Source organism: Talpa europaea, assembly GCF_964194135.1.
Source record: "Talpa europaea genome assembly, chromosome: 14".
Classification (NCBI taxonomy): Eukaryota; Metazoa; Chordata; class Mammalia; order Eulipotyphla; family Talpidae; genus Talpa; species Talpa europaea.
The window spans coordinates 41393750-41409069 of record NC_140082.1 but is presented as its reverse complement, the minus strand read 5'-3'; the positions used below and the strand labels follow the sequence as shown (position 1 = coordinate 41409069).

Below are 15320 nucleotides of genomic sequence, written 5' to 3'. Positions count from 1 at the left end.
ATAAAAGTAGCTGAAGGTTGAAGATTAGTAAAGGTACATTTTGAGTCATAAAAGAAAGAAGAGGCTTAAAATTAGGAAAGCCTCATTAATTACTAAAAATCAACAAATTCTGTTTTATCTGTAACTTGTGGTATTTTCGTATTTTTGTGTGTTTATTATCATTACTCCTTAAGCACTAAAAATGATAATTTGTGACATAATACCTAACACGTTTTGAATTTTTAATATGTGTCAGATACTGTTTCCCTAACTCTTGAATACCTGATGTTTATCATCCCTTCTCCTGTTTTAGATGATAAAATGAGGTAGCAAACACTTAACTTGCTCAAGTCTGTTTCTAGTAAGTGGCAGATCTGTATAGCATTTTAGCTTCAGAATCCATTTTCTAGATATTCCCAAAGAATTTTATATCAGTGTTTAAATAAAATTTAAATAAAATTAATCTGATGTCTTCAGACAGACCAGTTTTATAGTCTAACTTAATATTTTCTTATAATGACTTAGTTTCTTTAAACTTGTGGGACTTATGCTTGATGAAAAAGAAGTTCACTTATAAAATTCAAACATGTTTTAGTCCTCTATATTTATAACGCAGCCATGTAACATTGTTCTGAATGAGGAGCATCACAGAACATGTTATTCCTCAATACTATGATAATGGCCTGGATTGAACCTAAATATGAACATTTTAGAAGGATTCTTCTGTTTGCTTCACTTATTCTTTGATTTACTCTCTGTTCAACTAGAACAGTAGAACTGACCTATATTTTCCATAGTAAAAATTGAGGCTTTGGTTTGTATTACCATAAAGTCAATCTTTATCCCTTTTCTCCTGAGGTAAAGCATGTGGTATTTGTTTGTGTTAATGCATTTCTGTGATGGTTTTATTTTTCCTTCCTACTTGTGCTTCAATTTTTATTTAAAATTGAATGAAGAGGGCCTTCTTGGTGGTGCAAGGGGTTAAGTCTCAGCACTATCAAGCTATCCGTAGCCACTGTGGCATGAGTTCAGTCCCAGGCCAGGGAGCTAACCCATATGGCACAGCCGACCTCTCCTGTCTCTCCTGCTGCTCCCCTTAGCAGTGTATATCAGTAGATCCACCTGCTCTGCTCCCCACTCTGTCTCTGGTGAATCCTCTCACCCCGCCCCCCTCACTTCTCAGGCCTATATCCCAGTTCTGGAATGCATAAATAAGTAAAATAAGTCCTTAAAAAAATTTGAAGAAAATTATAGAAAAGGAATGGAGAAACAAAGTTAATAAATGATAAAAAAAGTATCTGAAGAAAACTGGATAATGGTTATTTCGTAGTTATTGATACTTAAAGATTGGAAGCTGTTGTATGTACAGCTAAAACAAGTAGAGAGAATTGTGTGGTAAGTGATATATAATTTAGGTAAGCGAATTGTTTGTGTTTTGAAGAAAATGAAAGCATTTTTAAAACTTAAAAGATGTTATATGAATACTGTGACACATAATCATTAATACACTTCTTGCATTTTATTTAAACTTTTCACTCTCCAAGTTTTTACACAGTTCAGAATTCATAATTAAAACTAACCCGTTGCAAACAGAGGAAGGTAATTCTTTTTTTTTTTTTTTTTGAGAGTGAAGTATATCTATTCATTAGCTAAAGTTGTGTTATGTATTACCATGTTATAACAATGGAAACATAAAATTCACTGAGCGAGCCAATTTTGAAATCAGAGAATTATTATTTTTTAATTTTATATATTTTTTACATCATTTTTCATTTTTGCACAATGTATGCATTTCCATCTTGGTTATAGTCCCCATACAATTCCCATCACCCTTGTTTTGATCCTATTCCCTCCCTCCCCACCCATAGTGTGTCTCTGTTTTGTAGTTGCTTGTTGATTTTGATTTTTACTTTATTATAATTAGTCTTTTTCCTGGTCCGTTATTTAGGTTTTCTAAATTCCTGAAAGAAATCATAGAATTCTTAATGCATTTTTAATTTTAGGTATTCATTCTTTTGAATTTTTGCCTTTAAATGAAATTTTATTAATACTGATAATACAATATGTATTATCACCATCATTTCAGGTTGATATAATTAAATAATTTAGTCACACTGTTTTTAGCCTTAAACATACACAGAATATGATAAGATGCTTGGTATTCAATCCTCAATTTTTATTTTAAGGCAGATTTTAAAATCTTGGACAACCTTGCTTTTTACTTCCCACATGTAACACAAATTAAGGGAATGAAAACTAATAAGTAAAAGTAAGGGGGGGAAAGTGTATGTAGCATATCTTTTGGCATATAAAGCATTCATAAATAATGAAAATTAATGAAATATTGCAATTACTTCCTTTTTTTTTTTTTTTTAAAAGATTTATTTATTTATTTATACAAGCAATGGGTACAGTCAGAAGCGCGGGAGGGTGAGAGAATTCACCAGAGCCAGAGCAGGGAGCAGAACAGGCAGAAGGACCGAAATACACTGCTGAGGGGAGCAGCGGGCGGCAGGAGAAGTCTGCACGCCATGTGGGACCCTCACCCGGTGGCCGGGGATAGAACCGGCCCTGCGGAGGCTGCGGGCAGCTTCGCAACCCAGTGCTCAACCACTGCGCCACAGGGGAGGCCCTGCAATTACTTCTTAATTAACTTTATAGTTAGGATTATTCCAAAGAATTTTAAAGAAATCTCGCTTTGTTTCTCTACACATTCACCAACTAGGTCTATTGTAAGTAAAATGTATCCTGTTTTTACACTGAAATCACTGATTACCTGAAGATGAGATTCTAAGGTTAGAATATAAGCCAAAAAGACAATCACCTATCATGAAAATTACCTGTGCCATTTAGGAAGATGCTAGTTAGAAGTCACTCTTTAGCAAAGCCAACTTTCTTATTTAATATTAGAAGAAATTGCTTTTCTTTCAGTTGAGTTTGGATGGTCCACATTATAGAGATATGGTTCTTTCAAAATTTGATTTACAATTAGTATAAAAATCTGTAATAAGAACCACTTAAAGAAATAGTTCAGATTTTATACTCATTTCCTGGGTTTATATACTCCTTATACTCACTGATAGATTGCTGAAAAAACCAGTCATACTATTTGAAGTTCTGTGTTTTTAGAGATCATTCATGCTTTGTATTTATTTTTGGTTTCTTGGATAAAGTTGAATAAATGAAAATGTTCATATGCTACTTACAAATCCTCTCTGTAAGATAAATTTTACATGGATGCTTTATCATCTAAAAATCCAGTGAGTCTTTCCTTCTCCTTTATGGTAGATACAGTCCAGTTGCTTTCTGGAAAATACTAGTTATTCACTGAATTGTTGTTACATCAGTAACATCATTTATACTTGTTTTTTCCTTACTTGTTTCACCTCATTTGTTCAACACACACACAAGCCTGCTGTGTTCTGGGCAGTGTGTTAAGCTTGGGGGTTTAGAAGTAAATGACATGGTCCCTGTCTCCATAGCTCACATTGTAGTAGGGAAGACCAACAAATGCACAGTTACAATACGAAGACATTTTGTTCCCTCTGAGATTCATTCATCATATTCCTTGAGTAAAACCACCCCACAAGTATTCAAATTCATTTATATGTGCTTTGAATTTTCTAATAATCCACCCCCCCCTTTTTTTTTTTTACCAGATAATTCTTTGTTGTAGAGACTGTCCTGTGTGTTCTATGGTAGTTAGTAGTACCTTTACCTGCAATTATGACATCTTAAAATGTCTCCAGACATTGCCAAAGGTCACCTGGGAACAAAGTTGTTTCTGATTGAGAATCACTATCCTAGAAGAGGGGAAGGCAAGAGCCAGCCAGTCCTCCAGAGAGGACTTAGAAAAGGATACCAGAGTACATTGCCCAGCAGGTCACAGGGAACTGAGTAAGACGGCAGAGGGCTGGGTGTGATGCCTTTCCATTGTTCCTTGTCTTTTGTTGTGAGTAGAGACTAAGCCAACCAAGTTGTGGAATGTATGTTGTATAAAGCATTCATCTTAAAAATAAAAATGAATTTATGTAATGAATTCAGAATATTCTGAGATAAATTCTAGGACCTTTGAAAATAATTTCAAAGTTGAGCTTTGCATTGTGTGTGTCTGCTTGTAGAATTGTATTTTTGTCCTTCTGGTGCCATTGTGCTTTTCTATTCTGTGGCATTGTGCATTATGACACTGTCTTTCTCTTCCCTTTTCCATCAAGTCATTCTGCCTACAGGACTCAGACTTTTGCTTTCACCTTGGAAAAATTCTTTCAGTTGTCCACCTGCAGTTGCATATGTAAAATCTAATCCTTATTTAACTATCAATGTATGTGTTCTTGCTGCATGCCTGTTGCCAGGAAAATATTATTTTCTTTGCCATGAATACATTGGAGGGATGATTATAGTATGGGAAGGGGTAATAGATTTTTAAAATGAATAACAACACAAATTTTTGCCAACCGTGTTAAATGCATTTTTACTAGCACTCCATGCCATGTCTCTGGTGAAGACAGGGACCTCTCACACCAACCCCCCACCCCTGCACCTCTAGGCTACACCCCAATTCTTGTATGCATAAATACACAAAAATAAATGTTTAAAAAAACAAACAAAAACCCTTCAAAATCTGCAAATCTTTTATAACATGGGAATGGTATATTCTACTCTTAACAAACTAAACAAAAATTTAAGCGGATGACAGGATACAGAAAAAGGGTTTAACATATTTTCTGCTATTTGTTAGTTTTTCCTTATCTAGTTAACAAAATGTAATAGTTAAGTACTATCTATTCTCGGACCACCCATGTCAACTATCTTCCTATTTTAATAAAAAATTTCCTTGTTAAATTGCTGAGACTTTATGGCATCTGGCTCTAGTCATAATTGCTAATAATTGGTGAATAAAAGAACATGGGACTTAGAGTTTTCTGTCCTTACAAGTTATTGTTAGTTGATAATATAAATAGTTGATAACAGAATAACTCAAGGAAGCACAATATCAGGCTTAGAGAAATGCCTATTGGGTAGGAAAGTAACTGCCAGATATTTGTACACATGAAAGAATATTGTTTTACCTCTTTGGACACATCATTGAATGCCATGTATACTCTGGGCTAAATTAAAAAAGAAAAACAGAATTGCTAAACCAAAGGATAGGTGTGTTTATAAATTTGCAAATATCATATTTACCAATTTTCCCTCTCCAGAAGTTGTTCCATTTTATCCCCTACATGCATATGAGAGCCTAGTACTCTATGACCTCACCAATATAGTTTTTGATCAAATTTTTGGATTTTTTCCCTGTACAGTTAGGTGAAGAAGATTTTAATGTGATTTTGTTTTGTATTTTCTTATTATGATGGAAGTTGAGCCATTTTGCTTCCTTTTTATGAACTATATATATTCATATAGACATTTTTCTGTTTTCTAATATAGCAGTTGCTATTTTGTAACATGGAAAGACATGAAGGATTTGAGGCAACCATCTATTTAATTTATTAATAATATAAAATTAGTCTTAACTCTTTTTGAATACAAGCAGAAACATGAATCTTACATAAATATTTTTCTTTTTTTCAAAAATGAAGTTTGGGAGCAATCAGTCCAAACCAGAGTTCACAGTGGACCTCAAGGGAGCAACGATTGAAATGGCTTCAAAGGAGAAATCCAGCAAAAAGAATGTATTTGAGGTAACAAATTTCTTTCCTAAGTGTGATTATGTTCTTAACCATAATTTGATTATTTTTTTGAAACAGTTTTTCAGTGTGACTAGTTAAGGCACCATTGGTCATTGAGTCAGTTTGTGTCATAAGGGGCAAAAAGCACTGATGTAAAGATCTAGACTTCATTTGTATAAATTTTTGGAACTCTATATATTAGAAAACTTTGTTCTACAAATCTTCCCTTTCCCTCAGCAATAATAAAATGTATGGTTTCCTTTTTCTACTTAATCTAATATTAAAGAATAAATTAAAACTATTCTACTTTGTTTATTGTCCTCTACAGTAATGTATGACTCTACATCAGGTATTTTTTGCTGTTTAACAGACCACTGCAAAGCCCTGAGAACTCTCGAAGGAGTGAATTTTGTTTAGCTTTCATCTGTTACTCAAGTTAATGTCACATAATTTCTTAAATGTAGTTTTTGAGGAATACCTTTAAAAAAAAGATATTATTTTGGGAACTATGAGGTATATGTTTTAGAATGTTGTTTAGGAAACAGTGCCATATGTTCATAGGGGGAAAAAAAATCACTAACTAGAAAATAGAAGTGCAGCCTCTAACTGCCTCAGTCAAGTGTAAGAAACTCTGAACTGAAGAGATGATGCATAAATTGGTTGCTAGTCTTCTTACTGTAGTTACTTAATGATTTCGCAATGAGTTTTGTAAACCTTGAGCTAAATATGTTCATTTATTTAGTTTGAAAGGACCAACCAACTACAAATAGTTTTTTTCTCCTTTTTTCCCTAAAGCTGAAAACTCGGCAAGGGACGGAATTGCTAATTCAGTCTGACAATGACACGGTTATTAATGATTGGTTTAAAGTTCTTAGTAGCACTATCAATAATCAGGTAAGTATTTGACTAGGGTAATTCTTTAACTTCAAAGTTGTTACTATTTTTGATTTTCTATTTGTTTATAGCCTATGTAGTTTCCTATTTAGATGTGAAAGATTTTTTTAATATATGTATTTTGACAGAGGTGGGAAATACAACAGTCAATTTAACAATTTGCAGGAGATAATAAATGATTTAACATTCTCATTTATAGGATGTTCACTACCATGGGTTTTAAATAATTTTCACATGAGGCATTGATCTAAAAAATAGTTCAGAGGAAGGAACAGTCAAACTTCCCCTAGTACAGAATTTTTATTCAATGACTAAATGAGTTGGAAGTAGTACTTTTTGGTGGACACGGTTCCCAGACTCCAGTTTTTTAACTTGTAAAGGTGACATTGCTTATGCTGTAGATGAGTTCTAGGATTTCTAGACATCCATCACTCTCTGAGTAGTGATTAATACAAAGTGCCATTTAAAAAGATTTGTTGTGCAAATAAATGTGCCATTGGCCAGTTAGCTTCATGTTTTAATATTGTTACAGAATGTAGCTTCATTTGTTCTGTCTTCATAGACTACACCCTGACCTTTTAACTGTTGTTACTATTACTTATATACTGTTGATCAGAATGAGACAAGATAAAACTATTATCACTGTAAACCCATTATCCTGTGAGTTATCAGTATTTTTTTAAATATCAGAATTTGTGCTTTCTGGGGGGAAATAATATTTTATTAATATTAATCAAGTATATGTAAACTATACATATTATATATACTAATTGGTTCCCAAAATCATCTAGAAGGCAATCATTGATCATTCTGAGAATTTTGCTAGTACATCTAAAGTAATATAAAACGTAATATGTGTTTGGGAAATCTCTGACCAATAGACCACAGAAAGTGATGAAGCAATTGAAGAGGAGACACCAGATTCACCTGGAATAGAAAAGCATGATAAAGAAAAGGACCATAAGGATCCTAAAAAACTTCGTTGTAAGTTCTTTCACCGTGTTGCTATTCTTCTTTCCCATCATTGCTAATAGTTTGAGCTAGCTTATTCTCTTTGCTTTTCAGATTTTAAATAAATAAGTGAAGGCTGAATGAGATCTTTATTGTTACAAGAAAGTTATAAGATTCAGTATATTTATTTAATATTGGCAACTTCAGTGTTGAGTACTTCTTTCCTTGTTAACTCATTATTATTTTTCAACTTCATTGTATGCATCCATATGGCATGGTAAGAATTTTAAGACGTTATGAAACTTCAGGAGAAAAATATTATGCATTTTTGTTGAGGCCTCTACAAAGCTGAACTTGATTGATGTAAAAAATGTAATTACTCGGTAGAATTTTATTTTATTTTATTATTTTTTTAATAGAGGCATGTTTTTTTATTTGTTTGTTTGTTTTTTTGTTGTTGTTTGTTTTGTTCACACATGCACTGGGTACAGTCAGAAGTGCAGGAGGGTGAGAGAATTCACCAGAACCAGAGCAGGGAGCAGAGCAGGCAGAAGGACCGAAGTACACTGCTGAGGGGAGCAGCGGGCGGCAGGAGAGGTCTGCGCGCCATGTGGGATCCTCCTCCGGTGGCCGGGGAGCAGCCGGGGATTGAACCGGCGCCGCAGAGGCCGCGGGCAGCTTCGCAACCCAGCGCTCAACCGCTGCGCCACCGGGGAGGCCCTCGGTAGAATTTTAAACTTTCAAAGTCAAAAGCCATGTGGATGTGTGCATCTAGTTCTTTTCTTGCTACCAGGCCACTTGCTTAGCAAGTGCAGATGCACACATTGTTATCTCCAGATCACATATACCTAAAGGACAGGACACTGCATCAGCAATTTTAAGAATAGCATTTTCTAATGCGGGTCCCTTGTGAATCACATTTTAAATAGGCCATTAGCTGTGACTCTGAACTTTGTTAAATCTATTTTAACAAATCCACATTTAACTGAGTGTTTGCTGGCCTCAAATTAACTGAATGGCTAGAAAATCAGCCCTACTTTTCTTCTCCCACGTTTTAATGACGTGTAAGAGTATTACTGATGTCACTATATAACAATGTAAACACATAAAAACCTCATTTTTTTTTACAACTTTATTGTCTGTGCTCTCAACTTTTCCCATATATAGTTATTCTCAAAAAATTTACTTTTTGAATTTTTATTACTGTAATCAAAAAAAAGAAACCAGGACTAAAGGCAACACAGAACATTTTCCAGGTGGTCCCATTCTTAGCTCAGAGTACAGATAATTATGATGAGACACAGTTACACAAAGTATAACTAAAGTACAAATAGTTATGATGGATGTATATATCCCATATATATGTGTATGTGTGTGGATATACATATTTCTAGAGTCCTAGTTCAGTAAGGATAGAGATTTTTATATTTTATGGATTTTTTTGCTGGCCCCTTTTAACCTTCTAAAATCAGTGGTGAGTCAGTATAAACTAGAATAATTTAGGAATGTGTTGGCACAAAGGAAGGGTACAGTGTTGGTTTATCACTTTGAAACTTGGTTTGTGCTAATTTGATTCTTCATGTTATATTTAAACCATATTAAAGTTAGAATAACTGAATTTTACATGTAGTTTTTACATATGGGATTAATCTTTTTTGAGTGCTAAGTGTTTTATGAAATGCTTATTTTCTTTCTTAAGCCATGAAGATGTCTAGCATAGATTCTTCAGAACAGAAAAAAACCAAGAAAAACTTAAAGAAGTTTCTTACTCGACGACCCACTTTGCAAGCTGTTCGTGAAAAAGGTTACATTAAAGGTAGGTAGAAGTGATATTTATGATTATGAACTTTGGTCATATTCAGAAGAAAGACATTTTAAAATTAAAATCTGAAAAATTCCAAACAGTAAAAATGTTCTCATTCATTCTTTGTTTAGTAAAGTTACCAGGTTCAGTGATTAAAATAAATGATTAAAATCTTTTTTCAATGTTCATAAAGTCTGTTTTAGCATTGAATGGTGTGGATATAAACCAAACGAGTTTTTCGAAACCTGTACCAGAGGAACTACATACATGTAATGGGTGGCAGATTTTAGGAGACATGACAATCACAATTCTTAGTTTTAAAATAAATAGCTTGGAAGAAATTTTGAATAAATGATCAATAAGATGGTAGAAATAAAGGAGAAAAATATTGGACAGTCTCATTTTTGTTTGCTTTCAGTTCTCAGTTCAGGTAATTTTAACATTAGTACAAGGTGTTCTCTCCCCTCCAGTTACTTATACATTTATTATTTAACCTGTAAGTACTATAATGACCCAAGAAGATCTTTTCCTTAATAATATACTGTAAATTCACATATACTTGATATACCTTTAGTTCTTATAAGCACCTTTAATTCCAGAATAAAATTTTCTTTCACATGACTCACAATATTGACATGTACTCATAAATAAGATGTGGGTAAAGGTAATGTAATAAATGGCATACATCTATCTCTCCGATTATAAAGTTCCTAACAAAGCTCATTACTGGAATATCTGTAAAGTGTAAAATACACAAATAGGTTTTATTTAAAAGATATTTTAAGTTGCTAGGAAAATTTAAACTAATTGAGTCAAATTAGCAATCTTATAAATTATGGATAAACATTTATTTCCAGATAATATGCATGATTTTAACATACTGAGTTTAGGACCTTAAGGAAAAAAAACCTGCCTGATAAATGAATAGAAATTGATGCTAATTTTTTTCACTAGGCTTTTTCATTGAGAAATATTAACCATTGCTACTTTGCCATATTGTTTATCATTTCATATGTTTATTTACCTGAGCATGTTTTTTTATTTTTTTTAATTTACAATTTTTATATTTTATTTATTTTCTTTTTTTAATTTAAATTTTATTTTTATATTCCCATACAATTACAACCCCCTTATTTTGATCCCAATCCCTCCTTTCCCCACCCCCATCACCCCTCATAGAGTGTCTCTGGTTCATAGTTGTTTGTTGATTTTGATATTTTCTTTCTTATAGTTATTCTTTTTCCTGGTCCCTTATTTAAGTTTTCTAGATTCCTGCTATGAGTGAGACCATCCGATATTTTTCTTTTTCTTTCTCGCTTATTTCGCTGAGTATGATCCCTTCCAGCTCCATCCATGTTGCTGCAAATTGCATGTGCTTATCTTTTTTGAATGCTGAGTGATGCTCCATGGTGTATATGTACCACATCTTCTTGATCCAGTCATCTAGTTTTGGGCATTTGGGTTGTTTCCAAAGCTTAGCTATTGTAAATAGTGCTGCTATAAACATAGGGGTGCAGGTGCTCTTTGGAATTGATGTTTCTGTGTCCTTTGGGTAAATACCTAGGAGTGGAATTGCTGGATCATATGGAAGCTCTATGTTTATTTTAGTAAGTCAAGAAATCTCCACACAGCTCTCCATAGTGGTTGGATACCTGAGCATTTAAACACTAATGAGGCATTTCAAAATTGTTGGATTGCAGGATTAATAATAGAACAGGTTTGAAAATATATTTTGTATAATCAGGTTTATAACATGATGGCCATGTACTTGCTTGATTTAATAGTTAAATTTTTTTTAATGTGGGCCTCCCTGGTGGCGCAGCGGGTTGAGTGCAGCGAAGCTGTCCGCAGCCTCTGCAGCACCAGTTCTAATTCCCGGCTGGCCAGGGAGAAACCTACATGGCGTGGTAGACCTCTCCAGCCTCGCCCACTGCTCTCCTTAGCAGTGTCTTCAGTCCATCTGCGTGTTCTGCTCCCCACTCTGTCTCTGGTGAATTCTCTCACCCTCCTGTGTCTTTGACCTGTACCCCGGTTCTTGTATAAATAAATAAATCTTAAAGAAAAAAAATTTTTTAGTGTTTACTAAGTGCTAGACATGAACCTAGGTGCTTTGTATATCTCCTTGTGGAAGGTCCCTGCCATCGTGAAGCTTGTCTAAAAATGACAGACGGACAAGATAATTTAAAATAGTTATAACTACTTTGAAGAATCTAACATGGTAATAAAATAGAGAGTGATCGAATTGGGGTTATCTTAGGATGGTCAGAATGTTTTTCTAAGAAGCTGACTTTTTAGCTGAGACCAGAAGTGATGGGAAGGAACTCAATTTGGGTTAAGATTTAGTAGTAGAAAGTAATAAAATCTTTTGGGCAAGAATGAATTGTAGTATTCATGCAATTTAGTAAAGAAGGTATATGGAAATGAAATTGGAAGAGGTAGGCAGACTGTAGATCATAAAAGGTGTAAGTGTCTGGATATGAATACACTGAATATTTTTTATTGTACTACAATAGGTTTAGACATTTTGAGAACTAGATTTTAGCAAGGTGGTTAATTTCTTGAAATGAATCTTTCAGATCAGGTATTCGGAGCCAATCTTGCGAGTCTGTGTCAGAAGGAGAGTGGCACAGTGCCAAAATTTGTGAAGTTATGCATCGAACATGTTGAAGAATTTGGTAAGAAAATTTTATTTTAATGTTAATAAGTACATCAGTACATCATTTTACCCTGGGATTTTTATAATTTTAAGAAATGCAAAACTCAGATGTTAAGAAGAGCATCTTGTTTGCAAAAAGTTGTATTTGTGCCTGTTTGAAATGAAAATTTTTGTAGGTATCAACTGAATATTCAGTAATTATGGTTTATTAGACATTTTGCCTTCTTTGAGCCCATTTGGAATTAGCGTTTGCTTAAAATAAAAGTGGTGATTGTGAACTGAGTTTATTAAGGAATGATTTGACAGTATGGAACATACGAGATTATATTTCTTTCATCTTATAATTAAAATATTATAATAAAATATACTTAACTATAAAGTATATAAAAACAAATCCTTTTTGTCATTTCCTTTAATGTAAGTCTTAAAATGTTATTTTCATTGATTTTAACATGTTTATGATATACTAATTTTATATAAAGTAATATGACTGCTATCACATTAACTTATATCTGTATAGTAGCAAACACATCTTTCACAATTAAAACATTTGCATAATTTTTAATTTAATTTCTACAGTTGAGATCTACTGTACTCTTGTGTTTTACTTTTCTTGTCAACATGACAAGAGACACCATGCTACTTGCCTTTATTTGAAGATAAATGAATACACATTAGATAATGTGCTTTGTTAAATGTGTACAGCATTATCATTTAATGAATATTTGAATTTTTTTAGGCTTTGTGTGCGTTTCAAGTGATTCTGTTCTACTTATAAAAGAAATGATTAAACTATCAAACTATTAGCTAAGGTTATGTTTATTTATTATGATTGATTAGTATGACAAGCACTTGTAAAGGGGTTCTTTAACATGTGAATTTACATTATCAAAAGGTTATGAAAAAATGGTTGGAATGATTTTCTCTATTGGCTTCCTTTACCTTTTGAGTGATCCCCAGGTAGTTGCAGAAGTTTATCTTAAAATTGTTAGTGTTTCAAGTTTTATGAGATGATTTCCTTGAGGTGCTCCACAGTGTACAGGATAAACAAAATAGAATTGTTGCTATTCATTTAAGAGTTCAGATTGAATCTTTACCCCTCTCTAGTCTGTATAAAAAGCAATTTAGAGAAAAAGAGTGTTTGCCCATATGATTTTTAGGATAATGTTAACAAGAATTCTAAAACATGCAGGCATCTTTATGTTTTAGAACATAAGCAGCAAACGAATACTTTAAACAAAAAAATTTTTTTTTGTTTTTTATGTTATTACCTTAGGTTTGGATGTTGATGGGATATACAGAGTAAGTGGCAACCTTGCAGTGATCCAGAAGTTGAGATTTGCAGTCAATCATGGTAAGATCATATTCCTTTTTGTTATAGCCAGAGTCATCACCTATACTATTGGAATTAACGTGATTTTTTAAAAATTTCCTATTCCTGTTGTTTTTCAGATGAGAAATTGGATTTGAATGATAGTAAATGGGAAGATATTCATGTCATTACTGGAGCACTCAAAATGTTTTTTCGAGAATTACCAGAACCCCTTTTTACATTTAATCATTTTAATGATTTTGTTAATGCAATTAGTAAGTATGTCATTCCACTCAGTTTTTTCCTAAATATTGAAAATCTTCTGTACAGAGTAAGCTTACATACATTACATCCTGTTCAATCTTATTTTAAACAAGCATTTTTCCAGAGGATTTGTTTTACTCCAGAAAATTTAAATGTGACCACCAGATGTCACTGTGTGTTACTAAATACCATGTTCTAAAATATGTCACAGCTTTCAGTTTCATGCAAAATCTCTAGTTACTGTCTTTTTCTTCCCTCCCAGAACAAGAACCAAGACAACGAGTGGCTGCTGTTAAGGACTTAATCAAACAGTTGCCAAAGCCAAATCAAGATACAATGCAGATTCTTTTTAGACATCTAAAAAGGTAAGAGTGTCTCACTACAATAAAGAAGTAATATAGGGGAGTAAAAAGAGAACTATATAGTTCTCTGTTACTATATGGTGTAATTTCCATGGGGTCAGGGTAAATCAAAGATTCAGATGCCAACTATGCTACTTGCTGTCTTTAAGTTGAAAAAGGTAACTCAATTCCTGGAAGCCTTAAGTCCCTTATAGGTAAAGTGGTTTGGTATGAAGAATACATTAATGTAGATATTATATGTATATAATGCATAGCATGTAATTGGTATTCAAAATTGTTGCTAAAATTAATGTGAAGATGATATTAGTTACTAAAGGGGGGATATTAAATTACCTTAAAAGAAAGCCACCGTGGCTCTAAGTTACTAGATTGCTACTTAAACAACTGATTTTTTTTCTTCTGATAGGATAAATGATCCTAGTGAGAGAGAGCTTTTAAAAAAACATAAAATAAGTTGAAAGTTTAATCTCTATGATGTAATATTTTCCCTCATCAACCTAATGGAGTAATCATTGATATCTGGAATTGTAATTCATATTTAAGTCCATGTTTCAGTTTAAACACTGAGCAAAAATATGAAACATTTAAATTGGTTAGAATATATATATAGTTATATCTGTCAGCTGTGTTTATCCAAAAGAAAGCTTCAAAGGGCGTTGGAACTGATTTCTATTTGGTTAAGTAGTTTTTATGTATCTTAGGAAAATGAGCATTATTTCTCTTTTTTAAATGAAAACTGTTCTTGTTTGTAAAATTTGAAATTTCCTTCTCTAATTTTTATTTCCTCTTTTAATGATTTCTTTTTTCCCCTTTAGAGTCATAGAAAATGGAGAAAAGAACCGAATGACCTATCAGAGTATAGCAATTGTTTTTGGCCCTACTCTGTTAAAGCCAGAGAAAGAGACTGGTAATATAGCAGTTCATACTGTCTACCAAAATCAGATTGTAGAATTAATTCTTCTGGAATTAAGTTCCATTTTTGGACGTTGACTCTTACTGAAGACAACCTGTGTAATAGAAGCTGGATTCCATCAGATTTGAAATTCTTATTCATGATGTTTTTTATTTTTGGACCAAGCAGTGACTTTGATTTTGCACTTTTTTGAGGGATCAGAAGGGAGTGAGAGAGTCAAGCAAGATATCTATTAGGCCCTCATATTTGCTGCTTTGTTGCAAGTTGATATAACTATGTGTGATTTGAATTAATTTTATTCTGAATGCTTACATTTCATACTCTGAATTTCAGTAAAGATTAAAACTTGCGATTATTACCAGTCATATACACTGGATAATTTGGTAAGAAGACTACAGTTGTGATTTTTTTTTTTTCCTCTCAAACTGGATAATTGCAGAGCATCTTCTCATGATTCATTATGGTCATCACTTGATAGACAGTACTTAGTGTCAGTTAAATTGAAAACTCTCT

The 15320-nt window shown here is 33.1% G+C and overlaps 1 protein-coding gene across 3 annotated transcripts in view; it reads left to right on the top strand.

Annotated features, from left to right (window-relative positions):
• Positions 1-14884, top strand: part of ARHGAP12 (Rho GTPase activating protein 12) — a gene marked incomplete at both ends in the record, with an annotated part of 82934 nt that extends 68050 nt beyond the window's left edge. For all 3 annotated transcript variants that reach the window (XM_084253535.1, XM_084253533.1, XM_084253534.1), the window contains 9 exons: positions 5562-5663; positions 6447-6545; positions 7427-7529; positions 9196-9312; positions 11877-11975; positions 13233-13310; positions 13409-13543; positions 13795-13897; positions 14710-14884. In XM_084253535.1, coding sequence (XP_084109661.1) covers positions 5562-5663; positions 6447-6545; positions 7427-7529; positions 9196-9312; positions 11877-11975; positions 13233-13310; positions 13409-13543; positions 13795-13897; positions 14710-14884 — 1011 coding nt within the window. The remainder of the gene's footprint in view (positions 1-5561; positions 5664-6446; positions 6546-7426; positions 7530-9195; positions 9313-11876; positions 11976-13232; positions 13311-13408; positions 13544-13794; positions 13898-14709) is intronic.
• Positions 14885-15320: the final 436 nt, after the last annotated feature.